At 37.1% G+C, this 21,916-nt stretch overlaps 1 protein-coding gene across 2 annotated transcripts in view; it reads right to left on the bottom strand.

Annotated features, from left to right (window-relative positions):
- Window positions 1-21,916, bottom strand: part of TRHDE (thyrotropin releasing hormone degrading enzyme) — a 449,137-nt gene that overhangs the window by 176,098 nt on the left and 251,123 nt on the right. For both annotated transcript variants that reach the window (XM_070788822.1, XM_070788823.1), the window contains exon 6: window positions 3,302-3,439. In XM_070788822.1, coding sequence (XP_070644923.1) covers window positions 3,302-3,439 — 138 coding nt within the window. The remainder of the gene's footprint in view (window positions 1-3,301; window positions 3,440-21,916) is intronic.

Genomic DNA, 21,916 nt, shown 5'->3' with positions numbered 1-21,916 from the left:
GAGGGAAAGATGCTTGACATTGGTCTTGCATGCATGCTATGTCACTTCAGTCATGTTTGACTCTTTGAGACCTATGGACTGTAGCCCACCAGGCTCCTCTGTCCATGGAATTCTCCAGGCAAGAATACGGAGTGAGTTGCCATGCCCTCCTCCAGGGGATCTTCCTAACCCAGGTGTCAAAGCCACGTTTCTTGTCTCCTGCATTGGCAGGCACATTCTTCACCACTAGTACCACCTGGGAAGCCCAATATTGGTCTAAGCAATGATTAATCAGATAAGAGACTAAGAGCACAACCAATAAAAGTCAAAGTAAACCAACTGAACTACATCAAATGGAAGAGCTTTGGCACAGCAAAGCAAATAATCAATAAACTGGAAAGACAACCTGAAGAATGAGAGAAAACATTAGCAAATCACATATCTGATAAAGGGTTAATATCCAAAATAAATATAAAAAACTCATACAATTCAATTGCAAAAAAAAAAATAATAATAATAATAGAATTTAAAAATGGGCAAAGGACCTGAATAGACATTTTTCCAACAAAGGCACACTAATGTCCATAGTTATATGAAAAAATGCTCTACATCATTAATCATCACCAAAATGCAGATCAAAACCGCAAGATATCACTTCATATCTGTGATGGCTATTATCAAAAAAGCAAGAGATAACACATGCTAACAAGGATGTGAAGAAAAGAGAATGCTTATGTAGTGTTAGTGGGAGTGTAAATTGGTTATAGCCATTGCAGAAAACACTATGCAGGTTAAAGATATCAGAAATCAGACAACCATAGGATCTTGCAATCCCACTCCTATGCATTCAAAGGAATTTAAGCCGGCATCTTCAGGAGGGTATCTGCACACCCATGTTTCTTTGTTCCTTTCAGCATGTTCTATGATAACCAAGATATCAAAACAATCTAAATGTCTTTCAACAGATGAATGGGTTAAGAAAATGTGATTATATATAATTGAATTTTATTCAGTAATAAAAAGAAGGCAATCCTACCATTTTTGACATGGATTAACCTGAAGGTCATTATGCTAAGTAAAATAAGTCAGAGAAAGACAAATATTAATATATATGTTATGTGTTAAGCATATATAAAATCTAAAAAAAAAAGCCGATTGAATAGAAACAAAGTATAGAATGGTGGTTTCCAAGGGCTAGGGGAAAGGGGAAATTGGGTGATATAAGTCAAACTACAAATTTTCACTTGTAAGAAGAATAAATTCCAATACTCATGTATAGCACTGTGACCACAGTTAATAATACAACGTTATATACTTGAAAGTTGCAGAGATAGATCTTAGGCATCCTCACTTCCCACTCCCCAAAAATGTTAGGTGAGGTGACATATGTGCTAATTATCTTGATCTTGGTAATCACTTCACAATGTATATGTATATCAAGTCATCACACTGTACACTTTAATTATACACAATTATATTTATCAGCTATTTCTCAAAAAAATTAAAAATAAAGATACATGACTAGAGGCAAATAAGCCAGTGTCCTTTCTGATGATGGTCCTGAGGATCTTGGCTCAGTTTGCTCTTGATCACGTTTGTAAATTGATAAGCCTTTGCACCAAAATGTAGAGAGGGTAAAATAACAATCATTGTGAATTCCTTCTTTCCTACTGTTTTGAGTCTTAGCCTTCTTGATTAAATTCAAAATTACTCAAATATATGAAATCTGGAATAAATGTTAACTTACATGTAAAAGCACATCTATTAACATATTTAATCAAAATAACATTTTCCTAATATTATCATATAGAATTTAAATTGGTATTTACAAATACTCTTTTGGAATTGGTAGTTAGGTGGGAAAAAACTAGACATGTCTCCAAATTGTCTCCAGCTAAGTTAATGAATTTTCTGCATTATATTTTAGGAATCAATATAGCTGAATGATCCAAATTTACAAAATCTAGCCTAAAATATCTTATATAAAAATTAATATATACTTTATTTAATTTGTAAAATAAATACATTAACACTACATACTTTAAATATGGTTATACACTTTCACTTATTTTTATAAAGCATCAAAAATATCCTTTTTGAGCCAATGCAATGATCAGTGACTTCAAAAAGATATTTTTTAACACAATTTGCATCTTTACATATTATATCAAACAATATTAACTAATAATCATTGATACAGTCATTTCTTGGGTGTAAAACCAAATATCCAAATTAGTGCACCAAAGAATTCTGGTGAATCATTATTTGATCTCTAGTCATAAAGAGAATAACTTGTTTTTCAGAAAAAATATTAGCAACTTATTTTCAAACTTAAACATTATTAAATCAATAAAGTATACAGAAATCCCAATAAATGCAAACCAATCTACATCAAAGACAAAGTAAAATTTAAAATTATTTTAACAAGTATCAAGTGGCTGTTAAGTTTTTAACGGGCTTCCCTTGTGGCTCAGCTGGTAAAGAATCCACCTGCAAAATGGGAGACCTAGGTTCAATCCCTGGGTTGGGAAGATCGCCTGGAGAAGGAAAAGGCCACTTACTCCAGTATTCTGGCCTGGAGAATTCCATGGACTGTATAGTCCACGAGGTCACAAAGAGTCAGACATGACTGAGTGACTTTCATTTCCACTTCAAGTGTTTAACACTGAAATGTAGCTGCTTATGTTAAAATTAGAAAAACTAAAGGATAGAGATATAAAGAAAAATCCTAACACAAGTAATGATGGAAAAAAAATTCATAATATATCTTATTTCTACAGATGTCTAGTCATTGGTCCAAAATCTTTGCCATTCAATGCCTATTTTTTAAGATTTTATTTATCATTATTTATTTATTATTTATTATTATCCAGGAAACATGGTTAATTCCCCAAATCATCCTTAAATAATGTTTATAAAATACGTATGTCATGTCACTGCCTATACCCATTTGTAGCAGCCAATCAAAAAGTATTAGGGGCACAGGTGGGAAATAATTTGTCACTACATAGGTCAGCTGTGTTATTAATAACAATAAAACCTGACATTTACATAATGTCATCTGTACAGCAGCTTCATATCAAGACTTCAAATATTTATCTCATTAATACTTCCAATATTTCTATGCATTATTTGGCACATATTTTACTGGTTTATAAAGCAAAACCCTAACTCATAAAATGACATGAACCTAGTGACTATATTTTCTCACAATCCATGTCTATTCACCAAAAAAGAAGAGAAAAATATATATCTTAGCATGAAAGAGTTTGGCCAGGAGAGTGAAATACCCACTTGGCAATTGGATCTTATCTATTCCCACCTTTTTATATGCGATCCAGTCAAACACCCTGTCAATATCTGTTGCCCGTAGCACTTCCTGTGATACTGGATGGGAACTGGCCAAGCCGTCAAGCAGCATCACTTCATGTAGAACATCCGTCAGAAACCTCTGTTTTTCCTGCAATACAGTAGGTGGAACATCACAGGTGATTCGTGGTTATGACAGAGTATGGGTGACAATATGAACCGAATGTTCAGTGTGTTGCTGAATTGATGATGCTCATCAGCCTACTAGGTAAGATTTAACTATAGAGAAACCAGTAAATAAAATGCCTCTTAAGTCACTCTAAAATAAAAGTGGCCGATTTGAGCACAACATGAAACAATACCAATGAGCTACAATAGGCCCTAAATAGATAGAAACAATGGACTCCGTGTTTTAACAGTGGTTAAAGCAAATTTGAGAGTGGGCACATAAATGACACTGACTCAGCTTGCCTATGGGCTGCCCTGGTGGCTCAGATGGTAGGGAGACCTGGATTCAACCCCTGGGTTGGGAAGATCCCCTGGAGGAGGGCAAGGCAACCCACTCCAGTATTCTTGCCTGGAGAATCCCCATGGACAGAGGTACCTGGTGGACTACAGTCTATGGGGTCACAAAGAGTTGGACATGACTGAATGATTAAGCATACACAGCATGTTCATATGTTCTGCAGGGTCAAATCTAAAATTCCAGTCCCAAATAACCTTTTTAAAGTTCATTCAATACAAGAATAATAACTAAATCTCAGAATTCCAGCACTATTTGTTCTTTCCAGTCCATTCAACAACCCATTCTCTTTCTGTTCCTACCTCCACTCTCTGTTTCACTTATTCTCCCTCTAATACACACATGCAAACACTTATTCTCTAAACGAACTTCAGAGACCACCACAAACAATGAGGCATTATTGACAACAAACTGTAATGTCTCTGGATGTGATACGTGAATTCAGAAAGTAGAGAGCAATAGGTATTAACAATTCATTACCATAAAACTTGTGAAAGTAGACAAAATCGTGAGACCTCTGTACATTGCTGAGACATCAGTATTTGCTTTAATAAAAGCTGACTTGCTATGTTAGAAATAAACTGTAAAAAAAAAAAGTGCTTCTCTGTTGTTTATACAATATGGTAAAGTAATTAGCCTCCAATTAAAATAAATAAATTTATATTAAAAAAAAAACTAACACCCCCCCCCCCCAAAAAAAAAGAAGTCTGCTTTAAAGAAACAGCTTGGGTTCTGTTAACAAAAATGCCGGCAGTTATCAGTCCGCCTAGCCTACTGCCTTCATTGAGGGAGGAGGAGAGAAAAAAGAAGTTGCAAGAGATAATGAGAGCTAAATAGCCCCTGGATAGTTGGGACCTGAGGAGTATCATTACAGAGATTAAAGACTGCAGCGCTTTAATTGCTCTAGCTAATTCTGAACTCATTCCTGGAGCCTCCAAATTTTGGGCCAGCAGATAAATTGCTTGATTTCTGAGTAAGCTGTAATTTCAAGCTGAGACTACACCAATTCTGGATTTTAAAAATTGGAAATGGACAATACATATACTAAGAAAAGAATGGTTAACTAAGCATATGTGTTAATAAGCATAAGCATATTAATAAGCATATTAATTTAAATCTGGCTTTAAAAACAACATTTTTGTTCATCATCACTTACTTGCTCAATAATTTAGTATGTTTAATCAAGTTAACTAGTCATCCAAGTATTACTGTAAGGTTTATTTTCTAATAGCTTATTTTTATAGTCTGTGGACTTTATATTTAATTTCTTTGGTCCTTATTTTTCATCTAAGAATTTCAAATCAGTTCTCCATCCAAAAGGGCTGTGTTACAGTGACTGAACCAAAAGTCACTCTGACTCCCGGAAGAATACTTCAGACCCTAAGAGACCTTATAATAAAAAAAACAAACATAATGAATTAAGTGACAAGTATTACACAAAAAAATACTGTATTTCTTCTTAAACTGAGTTCCTAATTCAACATGAACTGAAGAAAGTGAAATTGGACCTTGTGATTTAAAAATTCGAATTAAAAAACTGGCATTTACATTGCCCATTTTAAGTCCACAGAAAGCAAAGACAAGATCTCAGACAAATGGCGTAGATTTAGAGGATAAGAGAAATTCATATATTTCCAAAAAGCAGATAGGCAATCTTGTTGTTCATTTAATTTTAAAATGTACATTAAAGCTATTTGATACTGGTATTAATGAGGAATTATGGAATATATAATGATACTTCAATTTGACAACTGAACATTTTTATTTATAAAAACTACCAACTGAAGATGTGATGTCCATTCTGAAGATCAAATAATACACAACTCTTCAAATAATAATTATTGCTCCTTTACATCACTCAAACATCTTATCAAAAAAACCAGTGCAAAATGAAAACCTTAACCAGAATGATTTATGTTAACCTTAATTTTTAACATTTAGAAACAATAAATACATATTAGTCAATATCAAAATTTAGCAAACATAACTTGGTTTGCTGGAAATGACATTTTGTTAAATGACCATATTTGTTAAAAGTAAATGACCATGTAATTATAAAAATTAAATCCGAGATAACTTTCAAAAATGGAGATCCAACCAGTCCATCCTAAAGGAAGTCAGTCCTGAATATTCATTGGAAAGACTGATGCTGGATACTTTGCTCCAATACTCCAAGACTGATGCTCCAATACTTTGGCCACCTGACCCTGTTGTTGAGAAAGATTGAAGGCGAGAGGAGAAGGGGACGACAGAGGACAAGATGGTTGGATGGCATCACCGACTCAATGGACATGAGTTTGAGTGAACTCAGGGAGTTGGTAATGGACAGGGAGGCCTGGCGTGCTGCGGTCCATGGGGTCGCAGAGCCAGACACGACTGAGCAACTGAACTGAACTGAATTGAAACTATACTTATATATTTATATAATAATGATGATATATTACTTCATGCTTCTGGAGAAAAATAAAAACAAATCTTTGGTCAGTGGAATTGCAAAAGGGAGGGTTTAAATTGAGCAGTATTGAGTCATTAGCAAAAAATTCATCTCTACATTTTTGGAGAGAATGACACTGACTGAGAAAGGGGGCATTAAAAGAGATTAAGATTTTAATCTTAATTTATTTAATCTGGAATCAAGATTGCTGGGAGAAATATCTATAACCTCAGATATGCAGAAGACACCACCCTTAAGGCAGAGAGTGAAGAACTCAAGAGCCTCTTGATGAAAATGAAAGAGGAGTAAAAAAGTTGGTTTAAAACTCAACATTCAAAAAACTAAGATCATGGCATCTGGTCCCATCACTTCATGGCAAATAGATGGGCAAACAAAGGAAGTTCAGGGGTCTCAAAGAGTTGGACACAACTGAGCAGCTAAACTGAACTGAAAAGAGATTAAAAGAGAAAGAAGAAAAAAAGGAAAAAAGAAAATCCTGGCAAAAGACATTCACAAAGCTCAAAGAGAGAATAACTTGAGGGGGAAAAAGGAAAAATTTCTAAAAGGAAAACGGAAAATTGCAAATGCAATTTAACAAAACTACAAAGAGCTTCCAAGAGAGAAGGTGCTACTTTTTGTATAAAAGATCCATGTCACTATAAAATAAGAAATATTTTTACTTTGTCAGTCCCTGGCAAGAGCCTTCCCTCCTTTACCCTCTTATCAATGACAAAAACAGCTATAGCAAAAATTCCTAATAACAGTCAATTGCTTACTGTTGATGTGAGACTGTGAAAGTTTAAAAATAAAGCAAAAGAAATCCTGGGTTTTATGTGAAATAAAAGAACAAACAAAAGTTAGCCACAGTGAATGAAATAATAGTTTTCTCTCATAGACTAGAAATGCTAAAAAATTTTGAGACATTCTTTTGGACTCTGTGGGAGAGGGAGAGGGTGGGATGATTTGGGAGAATGGCACTGAAACATGTATAATATCATATATGAAACGAACTGCCAGTCCAGGTTCAATGCAGGATACAGGATGCTCGGGGCTAGTGCACTGGGATGACCCAGAGGGATGGTATGGGGAGGGAGGTGGGAGGGGGGTTCAGGATGGGGAACACGTGTACACCTGTGGTGGATTCATGTTGATGTATGGCAAAACCAATGCAATATTGTAAAGTAATTAGCCTCCAATTAAAACAAATAAATTTATATTAAAAAAATTTTTTGAGACAAAAACACAGTGAAGTATAATTATTGATGGAAAGCTTAATGGAAAATGTAGAAGTGAATATGATCCTTGAAGTAACTTTAAAGTTGTGTGCATGTGTGTGTGTTTGTGTGCAGGGAAAAATATATTCAAAATGTATAGTCAATAGTTTTTATTTTACTCGATATTTTAAGGACACTGTGATAGCCCATTCTACAACTTTTAAAATGCAGAACAATAGGCAAAATGGAGAACTTTAAAATCTGTTAACAAGAAGTTTATTGTTAGCAATAATAATAAATCCTACCATTCTGATACAGACACTTCTTAGAGATGTTACATACATGCCTAAACTTAAACAGTCCCAATAATACTGAATATGTGTATCAATTTGTGCTGAGCTATTTTCAAAAATATATTGCATTTGAATTTTTGGAGAACAGTGTAAAAGCCTTTTCAGAAAAGTAAAATGTGAACGAATGCACAGAGTTGAGAATAACACATGGAAAAGAATGTCATTATTATTTTATTCATACATTCATTTAACAAATATGTTAAATTCCTACACAATGCCAGATACTGAACTGTGTTTTGGGAATAAATACATGACTAACATTTCATCCTCAACCTTAAAGAACTCAAAACCAGAAGAGAAAATACAAGAGAAAGATAAACAGCTAACTGCATTATAATATGATGGGTGTTATAAAACATGAAATATGAAATGATTAATTAGTTCAGAAAAGGCTTCACAGAGGAGGTGACATTAAAGTGGGCTGTTGAAGGATGAAAGTCTACTCAGATGAATGGGGAAAGCAACTTAAAAGGGCAAATCTAGGTAGAGGAAACGGGGGGGAAAAAGCCAGTCCGTTTGAATCCTAAGATATGGGGTTGAAGGTTTGGTCTTAATAAATAGGCAGTAGCAGACATAGTGACATAATAAAAGCAGTGTCTCAGGAAAATTAGCTTATCTGAGGTATACAGAATGGCTGATATATGTAGAAATGAGAGGCAGGAATTGGTTATTGTACTGAGGGATATGTGATGATGTATTAGAGTAGGTGTTACTGAAGGACTTTTGAATCTGAGAGAGACTTTGAATGAATGATCAAGTGACACTGAAGCCTTGGTCCCTAGGGGGTAAAGAGGAAGTCCCAGTGAATAACTATACAGAATGATTTGATGGATTTTTAAAAGATTTTAGATTGACAGAATAAAGGTCGGGGGCATGTGACTGACAGAAGTGAAGGAGTGGATAAAGTGTGGTTTGGAGGGCAAGCTAAAAAGATCAGTTTTCGACATGCTGCCAGGAGTGTGCCAGTGAACCTTTAGAAAGCAATGTGGCACAGGCAATTCAAAGTAACAGCCCAGGTCTAAGACACAGGGCAAGTCCTAACAACTTTTTGCAATAAATAGCAATCTGTATTAAAAAATGTAAATAAAGTCTCAGAAAGAACCAACTCTTTTAAAAATTTCTTCTTACTAACATTTCATATACTGATATTTAGTAGTATATGTGAAATGAGTTATTAAGAATTCTTATCATCACAGATACACTTGAAAAAATTAATTCCTTGATATCCCCAAATCAAGGCTTCTGCCTGAACATGTCAAGATCTGAATATGCCTGATCTAGTTATAGTCATGGTGATGGTGGGAAGTGCTTATGAAGAAAGGCTGACTAATTTTAGTGAAGAGCAATACCAGACAGACATTTTGACTCATCATCAGAAAGGAAAGAAAAAAAAATCAAATAATCTGAATTGAAATCAAAGAAAGTCAGCTATATCAAAATAGACAAAGAGATGAGAGCCAATTCAAGATGTGGCGAGGTGCTTATAGGCAAAAAAGAGTGGGAAAAAATTCTCCAGGCAGACATGGGTTACATCAGAGCAGTCACAGGACTCAATTTTATTTTTTTAATTTAATCTTTATTAAAATGATTTTAATGCTTATTTTTTTAATGATTTGAAATGTTGTGTTAGTTTCTGCTACACAGCAAAGTGAATTAGTTAGGTATAATCTTTTTAGATTCTTTTCCTATATGTGTCATTACAGAGTACTGAGTTCCTTGCACTGCATGGTAGGTCTTTCCTAGTTACTTATTTTAAATGTATGTATGTGTCAGTCCTAGTCTCCCATTTTATCCCCCCCTTACCTCCTGGTAGCCATAACTTTGTTTTGTCTCTATGACTCGGTTCTGTGAATAAGTTTATTTGTACCGTTTTTTAGATTTCACATATCTAGGAGGATAGATCTGAAATAAATGGCTCTTTCATTATTCCTGGGAGAAAAGATGAGAACACTGCTAGAAAGTTGATGACAGAGTCCTAGACTGAAAAAAAAATATCTGCCGTTCACTTAACTGTCTGGCCACAAGCAAGTTACTCAGTCTTTTCAGACCTCAGGACACTCATTTGTAAACATGTATGGTGGTGGCTCAGACTGTAAAGCGTCTGCCTACAATGCAGGAGACCCGGGCTCGATCCCTGGGTCGGGAAGATCCCCTGGAGAAGGAAATGGAAACCCACTCCAGTATTCTTGCCTGGAAAATCCCATGGACGGAGGAGCTTGGTTGGCTACTGTCCATGTGGTCGCAAAGAGTCAGACACGACTGAGCAACTTCACTATCACTATGGTTGTGAAGACTGAATAAGATGATTTGTTCTACAAATATTTGTTGAGCACCTGCCATATCCCATGTGGTATACTCGGTTCTGAGCATAAAAAGAAAGACACGAATCCAACTTCAGAGATTCTATACTAGTAGAATGAGAGACAAAGATGAAACAAATATTAATAGCACCTACTATATATACAAATGGAAATAGGTTCAGAATATGATGTGACCTCACAGAGAAGGTATCATTTGGTCTGCCTGGAAGAAGGAAGGAAAGCTTCTGAACTGATAATTTGAGTTGAATCTTTAAGGATGATTGGAGTTTTCCAGAATATAGTAGAAAAGGGCATTTTGGACAGAAAAAAAAAATCTGGTATATAGGGAAAGTTATGGAGATTTGAAACAGCCTGGCCTATTTGGGGGGCTCCAGAGCTCTATGTGGCAGAAGACAGGGAGCATAATGGGTAAACGAACAGTGATTAGTACAGAGAGACAGACAAGAACAAAATCAAGATCCTCAATGCCAAGTTAGGAAACTAGAATTAAGAAGCGACATCATCAGACTTATATTTAAAGAGATGACTATGAATACTGGAAGGTGGGCTGGAGGGAGGAGCAACTCAAAACAAAATAGGGCCATATTGCACAATCACCCACAAACAGCATGAGGCACAGGCTTTATCTCTGTGATCACAAAGTATCTACAATTTAGTTCCATTTTGTGATGACCAGTGGTGAACAAACATGGTATTTACTTTCAAATTCCAGAATGTATGAATCAAATATAGATTTAGACATAAATATAGACCTAAGCATAAATATTTAGATATGTATGTAGATACACATATAGATAAACAAATAGATACAAGTATTTCCTTTTTCAGTGTTTTCATTTGTTTATTTAAAGCAATGTTTTATTCCAGGTTTAATGTTGACAATAATCACTTGAACATAGATAAAGGCACTTTTCGAATCCATAGTGTCAAATGAACAAGAATATCTGACAAAAATCATTTGAACAATACAATCTAATTCCATTCGTGTTTACTGAGGGCTTAGTATAAGGCAACCTTCACGTGTCAGTAGCTGGGGAAGCAAATGCATTTGGGGCACAATTCCTAGCTCCAAGAAACTCCCTTTACGATGGGGAAAATAGATATATGTACACACATTAGTGCTATTTGATGGGTAAAGTACTAGCAGCCAAGCAAAGTACTACGTGGATCACAATCAACTGTGGAAAATTCTGAAAGAGATTGGAACACCAGACCACCTGACCTGTCTCTTGAGAAACCTATATACAGGTTAGGAAGCAACACTTAGAAATGGACATGGAACAACAGACTGGTTCCAAATAGGAAAAGGAGTACGTCAAGGCTGTATATTGTCACCCTGCTTATTTAACTTATATGCAGAGTACATCATGAGAAATGCTGGGCTGGAAGAAGCACAAGCTGGAATCAAGATTGCTAGGAGAAATATCAATAACCTCAGATAAGCAGATGACACCACCCTTATGGCAGAAAGTGAAGAGGAACTAAAAAGCCTCTTGATAAAGGTGAAAGAGGAGAGTGAAAAAGTTGGCTTAAAGCTCAACATTCAGAAAATGAAGATCATGGCATCCGGTCTCATCACTTCATGGGAAATAGATGAGGAAACAGTGGAAACAGTGGTTGACTCTATTTTTCTGGGCTCCAAAATCACTGCAGATGGTGATTGCAGCCATGAAATTAAAATACACTTACTCTTGGAAGGAAAGTTATGACCAACCTAGATAGCATATTCAAAAGCAGAGACATTACTTTGCCAACAAAGGTCCCTTTAGTCAAGGCTATGATTTTTCCAGTGGTCATGTATGGATGTGAGAGTTGGACTATAAAGAAAGCTGAGCACTGAAGAATTGATGCTTTTGAACTGTGGTGTTGGAGAAGACTCTTGAGAGTCCCTTGGACTGCAAGGAGATCCAACCAGTCCATTCTAAAGGAGATCAGTCCTGGGTGTTCATTGGAAGGGCTGATGTTGAAGCTGAAACTCCAACATTTTGGCCACCTGATGCGAAGAGCTGACTCATTTGAAAAGCCCTTGATGCTGGCAAAGATTGAGCGCAGGAGGAGAAGGGGACAACAGAGGATGAGATGGCTGGATGGCATCACCGACTCGATGGACATGGGTTTGGGTGGACTCTGGGAGTTGGTGATGGACAGGGAGGCCTGGCATGCTGTGGTTCATGGGGTCACAAAGAGTCGGACATGATTGAGTGACTGAACTGAAGTGAAAGTTCTATGGGAGCAGACAATAGAGTGAAAGTTTGGGTGAAAGTGCTTTCAGTGTCTATGACCATGCTGACTCCATTGCCGGTAATCCATCATAAACAGAAGAAAGAAGCTATGTCATTCATATTTTGTGTCTTTGGAAATCTGTACTACCATGTAGCATAGTGGTTAAGAATCTGCCTGGCAATGAAGGAACCACAGTAGACGTGGGTTTGACCCATAGGTCAGGAAAAGCCCCTGGAGTAGGAAATGGCAACCCACTCCAGTATTTTTGATGGGGAAGTTCCATGGACAGAGGAGCCTGGTAGGCTACCATACATGGGGTTACAGAGTTGGACACGACTGAGAAATAACTCCAGAAAGAATGAAGGGATGGAGCCAAAGCAAAAAGAATACCCAGCTGTGGATGTGTCTGGTGATAGAAGCAAGGTTCGATGCTGTAAAGAGCGATATTGCATAGGAACCTGGAATGTCAGGTCCATGAATCAAGGCAAATTGGAAATGGTCAAACAAGAGATGGCAAGACTGAATGTCGACATTCTAGGAATCAGCAAACTGAAATGGACTGGAATGGGTGAATTTAACTCAGATGACCATTATATCTACTACTGCAGGCAGGAATCCCTCAGAAGAAATGGAGTAGCCATCATGGTCAACAAAAGAGTCTGAAATGCAGTACTTGGATGCAATCTCAAAAACGACAGAATGATCTCTGTTCATTTCCAAGGCAAACCATTCAATATCACAGTAATCCAAGTCTATGCCCCAACCAGTAATGCTGAAGAAGCTGAAGTTGAATGGTTCTATGAAGACCTACAAGACCTTTTAGAACTAACACCCAAAAAAGATGTCCTTTTCATTATAGGGGACTGGAATGCAAAAGTAGGAAGTCAAGAAACACCTGGAGAAACAGACAAATTTGGCCTTGGAGTATACAATGAAGCAGGGCAAAGACTAAAAGAGTTTTTCCAAGAAAATGCACTGGTCATAACAAACACCCTCTTCGAACAACACAAGAGAAGACTCTATACATGGACATCACCAGATGGTCAACATCGAAATCAGATTGATTATATTCTTTGCAGCCAAAGATGGAGAAGCTCTATACAGTCAGCAAAAACAAGACCAGGAGCTGACTGTGGCTCAGACCATGAACTCCTTATTGCCAATTTCAGACTTAAAGTGAAGAAAGTAGGGAAAACCACTAGACCATTCAGGTATGACCTAAATCAAATGATTATTGTAAATGATTAGTGTAAATGATTATACGGTGGAAGTGAGAAATAGATTTAAGGGCCTAGATCTGATAGATAGAGTGCCTGATGAACTATGGAATGAGGTTCATGACATTGTACAGGAGACAGGGATCAAGACCATCCCCATGGAAAAGAAATGAAAAAAAGCAAAATGGCTGTCTGGGGCGGCCCTACAAATAGCTGTGAAAAGAAGAGAAGCAAAAAGCAAAGGAGAAAAGAAAAGATATAAACATCTGAATGCAGAGTTCCAAAGAATAACAAGAAGAGATAAGAAAGCCTTCTTTAGCGATCATTGCAAAGAAATAGAGGAAAACAACAGACTGGGAAAGACTAGAGATCTCTTCAAGAAAATCAGAGATACTGAAGGAACATTTCATGCAAAGAGGGGCTCGATAAAGGACAGAAATGGTATGGACCTAACAGAAGCAGAAGATATAAAGAAGAGATGGCAAGAATACACAGAAGAACTGTACAAAAAAAGATCTTCATGACCCAGATAATCACGATGGTGTGATCACTCACCTAGAGCCAGACATCCTGGAATGTGAAGTCAAGTGGGCCTTAGAAAGCATCACTACGAACAAAGCTAGTGGAGGTGATAGAATTCCAGTTGAGCTATTCCAAATCCTGAAAGATGATGCTGTGAGAGTGCTTCACTCAATATGCCAGCAAATTTGGAAAACTCAGCAGTGGCCACAGGATTGGAAAAGGTCAGTTTTCATTCCAATCCCAAAGAAAGGCAATGCAAAAGAATGCTCAAACTACCGCACAATTGCACTCATCTCACACGCTGGTAAAGTAATGCTCAAAATTCTCCAAGCCAGTGTTCAGCAATATGTGAACTGTGAACTTCCTGATGTTCAAGTTGGTTTTAGAAAAGGAAGAGGAACCAGAGATCAAATTGCCAACATCTGCTGGATCATCAAAAAAGCAAGAGAGTTCCAGAAAAACATCTATTTCTGCTTTATTGACTATGCCAAAGCCTTTGACTATGTGGATCACAATCAACTGTGGAAAATTCTGAAAGAGACTGGAATACCAGACCACCTGATCTGCCTCTTGAGAAACCTGTATGCAAGTCAGGAAGCAACAGTTAGAACTGGACATGGAACAATAGACTGATTCCAAATAGGAAAAGGAGTACATCAAGGCTGTATATTGTCACCTTGTTTATTTAACTTATATGCAGAGTACATCATGAGAAATGCTGGACTGGAAGAAACACAAGCTGGAATCAAGATTGCCGGGAGAAATATCAATAACCTCAGATATGCAGATGACACCACCCTTATGGCAGAAAGTGAAGAGGAACTAAAAAGCCTCTTGATGAAGGTGAAAGTGGAGAGTGAAAAAGTTGGCTTAAAGCTCAACATTCAGAAAACGAAGATCATGGCATCCGGTTCCACCACTTCATGGGAAATAGATGGGGAAACAGTGGAAATAGTGTCAGACTTTATTTTGGGGGACTCCAAAATTACTTTAGATGGTGACTGCAGCCATGAAATTAAAAGACGCTTACTCCTTGGAAGGAAAGTTATGACCAACCTAGATAGCATATTCAAAAGCAGAGACATTACTTTGTCAACAAAGGTCCGTCTAGTCAAGGCTATGGTTTTTCCTGTGGTCATGTATGGATGTGAGAGTTGGACTGTGAAGAAGGCTGAGTGCCGAAGAATTGATGCTTTGGAACTGTGGTGTTGGAGAAGACTCTTGAGAGTCCCTTGGACTGCAAGGAGATCCAACCAGTCCATTCTGAAGGAGATCAGCCCTGGGATTTCTTTGGAAGGAATGATGCTGAAGCTGAAACTCCAGTACTTTGGCCACCTCATGCGAAGAGTTGACTCATTGGAAAAGACTCTGATGCTGGGAGGGATTGGGGGCAGGAGAAGAAGGGGACGACAGAGGATGGGATGGCTGGATGGCATCACTGACTCGATGGACTTGAGTCTGGGTGAACTCCGGGAGTTGGTGATGGACAGGGAGGCCTGGCGTGCTGCGATTCATGGGGTCACAAAGAGTCAGACACGACTGAGCGACTGATCTAATCTGAGCATTCGTGCATATATTCATATTTTATATCTTTGGAAATCTATACTACCATAAGATAAACACGTTCAAGACTCCATAGGTTGAACAAAACACCACATGAGCCATTACTAATCCGAACCTCCTGCTTACAGAAGACTAGAAAAAGGGACAGAGCCATAACTAGCAGTGCATATTTAGGCTCTTCACTCTTGTTTTTCATGACTTACTCAAATCAGGACAAAGTAAAGGATAGGAATGTAATCAAAAATTCAAGTAAGAAAAACAAGCATATTGGAGGAAGATATTCTTCAGGTTTTATTTATGTGATATTGTATCTCTGTGACTTTGCAATTAACATCTTTTATAGACACATAACACAATCTCATATTTGTAAACATTAGAAATTATTTGGATTCCAAGTGTCTTAAATATTAAAAGAATTGTATTCTGTAATTTTATATTTCAACATACTTTTATAAAGTTCTAAAATGTCCAAAATTATTCTAAGATTTACTCAGTTAAAAGTTAGCTAGATATACTTGTGAAATATTATTCATTATTTAGCTGATTAAAATTAACCTTCTGTAGATATCTAAATTATACAATAAATGTAATAAAACTAAAGATGTAGTGAAAATAAGTGTTACTTCTATATAATATTCCTTAAAAATCAACATTTCAAAATCTCATGTTTAAATACACATGCCTAAGTTGTTGATAATCATTTTTATGTGCAGGTTGTTAAAGCAGTCCCACTTTAAGTTTGACTTAAAGTCAAACTTATGTAAACACACATACATTAAATAGGCATTAAATAATAATTTTAGAAATAATTACCATTATAAGCATTAATGCTTACAATGAAACAAGCACTGCACTAAAAATTTTACTTCTGTATTCGTTCACATAACTTTTTACAGAAAGTGATACACAAACACAGTTATCTGAGCAGATCTCTGTAGTTGTTCAGTCGCTAATTCATGTCTGATTCCTTGCAACCCCATGGACTGGAGCACCCCAGGCTTCCCTGTCTTTCACTATCTCCTAGAGTATGCTCAAAATCATGTCCATTGAGTCAGTGATGCTATCCAAACATCTCATCCTCTGTCACCCCCTTCTCTTCCTGCCCTCAATCTTTCCCAGCATCAGGGTCTTTTCTAGTAAGTTGGCTCTTCACATCAGGTGGCCAAAGCATACAATATTATTCTGTAATTTCACATAAGCCTTACAGTAACCAAAACTGTCCTAATGTTCTTATTTCTTTTAACCATTAACCACATTTCATCCACTGCCAAGTGACAAACACTTTAAGATACCTTAGTCAATGCAGTCGGAGAAGGCAATGGCACCCCACTCCAGTACTCTTGCCTGGAAAATCCCATGGACAGAGGAGCCTGGTGGGCTGCAGTCCATGGGGTCGCTAAGAATCGGACACGACTGAGCGACTTCACTTTCACTTTTCACTTTCTTTTTTCTTTTTTTTTTTTTTTCAGCTGACCTCAAAGTATTGTTTTAGAGATCAAATCCTCTGAAAATTATAAGCTGTTAAAGGAATGTAAGATAGTATTATTACAATAAGACATTGTTTCCAGTTACTTCACCAATCTGGTATCCATTTTCTTGCTATACCTATAGTTTGTCACTGTGTCTCTTTTTTTTTTTTTTTTTTAATTATTTTTTTCTAAATTTTTAAAAGAAAATCCATCCTGAACCCTCCTCCCTCCTCCCTCCCCATTTTCACTTTCATCCATTGGAGAAGGCAATGGCAACCCACTCCAGTGTTCTTGCCTGGAGAATCCCAGGGATGGGGGAGCCTGGTGGGCTGCTGTCTATGGGGTCGCACAGAGTCGGACACAACTGAAGTGACTTAGGAGCAGCAGCAGCAGCAGCAGCAGTCAATGCAGTAACTAAAAGAGCAATTATATCTGTACAAGACTATTTTGGATCACTTTCTAAGGCTCTCATAACCCCAAATAACCCCCTGCACATGTTTGTATGAACTGATATATTCCCAAACATGATTAACACAAAGAAAGTGCCTTAAACTGTGAGTCTCTTCAATGACTACACCCTTCAGTTGACTTATGTTTCGTTTGTAACATCCAGGCTGAACATGTCATGTCCCATATTATCCAAGATGTGACACAGTTAAGAGGAAATGCTAAGATGAAGCACAAAATGGGCTGCATTGTATTCAATCAAATTCTAAACCTTCTGCATACTTACTCAATAACCTTTAAGACAGAGCAATATTGACATGGCAGAAGTCACTATCAATTAGTCGTTTATATATTTATTAATTATGATAATCCTGGGTGTTACAGAATAACCTTGAATGTGCTTCAAATGTCAATCACTGTAATAACTATGAACAGTTTGTCTAATTACATCGCTCATTCTCATTCTAGCAGCCCCCAAAAATCACTGTGAACAATCGCCATATGCCATGGGCTTTTACATAACCCTCTTAAAATGTTCATACCATTTTATATTTTAGGATTTTTTTCCTTCTGTTTTCCTTCAAACACTTACCAAACGTAGTTTTACATGTTTTTTTTCTCACTATCCTTTTTATTAATAATCCAATGAATGGTTTTCTATATGATACAAACACTGTTATAATCTTTCATAATTTTTAATGTCTCTCATTTCATAAATTTTTGTTAACTTTTGACCAGATTTTTATTATTGATTACCTCATTGATGCTATACTTCGGATTAAATGTTGAGAAATAATGGTGAAATAAACTTCCTTAACTGAGGAAGTGTACTGTTCAGTGGGAGAGATTTAATTCTTGTCCTTTCTTAGTTCACATGAGTTCATACTTACACTTCTACATGTCACTTAAGGACCTTCTGCAGAAAGAGGTAATGGCTTCTTCATATTTTCAATAACCCTCTGCCTACCCTGGCAATAAGAATCTTTTCCTCTATCCCTACGCTTAGTTGTTTTGAGAAGCTGATAAGACATTTCAATAAAATCAAATTTGCCAATCCTTTTTGCTATTTCATGCATTTGTTTTGCACATCAATCACAAGAAGCTGCTAATATTTTCAGTTCAGTTCAGTTCAGTCGCTCAGTTGTGTCCGACTCTTCGCGACCCCATGAATCACAGCACGCCAGGCCTCCCTGTCCATCACCAACTCCCAGAGTTCACTCAGACTCACGTCCATCGAGTCAGTGATGCCATCCAGCCATCTCATCCTCTGTTGTCCCCTTCTCCTCCTGCTCCCAATCCCTCCCAGCATCAGAGTCTTTTCCAATGAGTCAACTCTTCGCATGAGGTGGCCAAAGTACTGGAGTTTCAGCTTTAGCATCATTCCTTCCAAAGAAATCCCAGGGCTGATATCCTTCAGAATGGACTGGTTGGATCTCCTTGCAGTCCAAGGCACTCTCAAGAGTCTTCTCCAACACCACAGCTCAAAAGCATCAATTTTTCGGCGCTCAGCCTTCTTCACAGTCCAACTCTCACATCCATACATGACCACAGGAAAAACCATAGCCTTGACTAGACGGACCTTTGTTGACAAAGTAATGTCTCTGCTTTTGAATCTACTATCTAGGTTGGTTATAACTTTCCTTCCAAGGAGTAAGCGTCTTTTAATTTCATGGCTGCAGTCACCATCTAAAGTAATTTTGGAGCCCCCAAAAATAAAGTCAGCCACTGTTTCCACTGTTTCCCCATCTATTTCCCATGAAGTGATGAGACTGGATGCCATGATCTTCGTTTTCTGAATGTTGAGCTTTAAGCCAACTTTTTCACTCTCCTCGTTCACTTTCATCAAGCAGCTTTTTAGTTCCTCTTCACTTTCTGCCATAAGGGTGGTGTCATCTGCATATCTGAGGTTATTGATATTTCTCCCGGCAATCTTGATTCCAGCTTGTGTTTCTTCCAGTCCAGCATTTCTCATGATGTACTCTGCATATAAGTTAAGTAAGCAGGGTGATAATATACAGGCTTGATGTACTCCTTTTCCTATTTGGAACCAGTCTGTTGTTCCATGTCCAGTTCTAACTGTTGCTTCCTGACCTGCATACAGATTTCTCAAGAGGCAGGTCAGGTGGTCTGGTATTGTCACATTAAAAATAAGCTAGGAAGACCCTGTAATACTTGATTAATAAAACGTAATCCAGAGTATTTTGAAACACACACTGAGATTCAATTTCTATTTACATCCTAATGGAAAGTTTCTGATATCAGTCAGGTCTAGAATCAGAAAACTTGGGAAATAAATAAATTTAGATGAAAATACCCCACCATACCATCACCATCACCACCACTACAAAGAGAAGAACAGAAATCTTTTTAAATTTTTTTTTTAAGTACTCATCTTCTGAGCAAAGCTGTGAAGCTTTGGGAAGAAACAGAACTTAACTGAGCAGAAAGATACTCAAAATCTAAATAAAAATAGCTATTGTAACTAGGTAAATCCGAGTAAATGTTAGAGAATATTTGATCCGTGTAACATAAAAATGATAATAGGTAGCTAGATGTTCTTACTGCTCCATCATTTGGCTAATCCTCTGAGACTTACTGCACTAAATCTTATTTTCCAAACAAATCCATGAATATGAACAGTCTGATTGAGTCTATGGATCTGTGTCTTTGAGCTATCCCATAAACAAAACAACTCTGACAGAAGCTTGGCTGTCAGTCAGTTCAGTCGGTCAGTCGTGTCCGACTCCCTGTGATCCCATGGACTGCAGCACGCCAGGCCTCCCTGTCCATCACCAGCTCCTGGAGCTTACTCAAATGCATGGCCATTGAGTCAGTGATGCCATCCAACCATCTCATCCTCTGTCATCCCCTACTCCTGCTGCCTTCAGTCTTTCCCAGAATCATGGTCTTTTCCAATGAGTCAGTTCTTCATATCAGGTGGCCAAAGTATTGGCATTTCAGCTTCAGCATCAGTCCTTCCAATAAATATTCAGGACTGATTTCCTTTAGGATTGACTGGTTGGATCTCCTTGAAACCCAAGGACTCTCAAGAGTCTTCTCCAACACCACAGTTTCAAAAGTATCAATTCTTTGGAGCTTAGCTTTCTTCACAGTCCAACTGTCACATCCATACATGACCACTGGAAAAACCATAGCTTTGACTAGACGGACCTTTGTTGGCAAAGTAATATCTCTGCTTTTTAATATGCTTTCTAGGTTGGTCATACTTTTCTTCCATGGTTGTCAACTAAGAGGTAAAAATATAAAATCCTAAATCTAATCACACCTTCTAACTGAAACCACCACACAAAAAATAAAATACAGTGTATAAGAAGCTGAAATATACTAGGTCTCTGCTAATAGCAAAATGAAGGTCTCATTTTAGGTACTTGATAATTCTCTGAATTAATTCATTAAACAGAATGAATGAAATGTATAACAATGCAATGGGCAAACCTGTGGCAGCAATCCATCAAACTAGTGTTTGTAAAATTAACATTCATAGCACCCAGGAAAGGCATCAGTGAACTATAAATGAAATCTGGAGAAGACAATATAAAATGGTTAATGGAATAAATTGGACACAGGTGGATTTAAAGTAGGTTCTTCGAGGAAAGTAAGCATCCCCACATATCTTAATTCTTAAAGATCAATATGACAAAGATGACATTCCAATAATCATAACGAATTTTATTTCATTAGTCCCAGGGAAAGGTAAAAAGCTAAATATATAAATAGCTTCAAAAGAAGCTTACTTTATGAATGGTAGACCCACAGAGGTTATTTAACTCAGTGTCAAAACACGTTCTACCCCAAAACATCTTTTTGAATTCATAGTTGAAGAGAGCTGCCTGCGTGGTGGCCTGCATAGACGTCTAACCATTACCACACTCTCAGACTCTTAAGAAAAATGACAGCCAAGATGTGTACTTTCAAGACACATAGCAGTAGGTCTTACTCTGTTTCACAGGGAATTAACATATTTAAAGTGCTTAAGGTATACAGTAAATATTATATGTCTTTATTTTTACAAGTGTTACTGGAGTAATTGAAGCAAAATCTCACCAGCCTCAAATTATTGCTTTTTGCTTTCTCTGGACAGGAAGGTCTCTTACATTTTGGCTCTTCGAAAATATCACTTGAACTCACTACTTTCATTTATCACATTCTTGTCTAGTAACATTTGAACAGTGTTAAAGTAACCTTGATGAAAAGAAGGAAAAAAAAAAAAAAAAAGTCCCATAAAGTGTTATGGACACAGTCCATAACAGTCATTCCTGGTTTAGAAATAAGTTGTGTTCTAATGTCTTTTAATGCATATAGTGGCCTGGTTAAGGATGAT

The sequence above is a fragment of the Bos indicus genome, chromosome 5, assembly GCF_029378745.1.
Source record: "Bos indicus isolate NIAB-ARS_2022 breed Sahiwal x Tharparkar chromosome 5, NIAB-ARS_B.indTharparkar_mat_pri_1.0, whole genome shotgun sequence".
In the NCBI taxonomy this organism is placed as follows: Eukaryota; Metazoa; Chordata; class Mammalia; order Artiodactyla; family Bovidae; genus Bos; species Bos indicus.
Note: the sequence above shows the minus strand (reverse complement) of the source record. Positions and strands in the feature narration are given on the sequence as shown.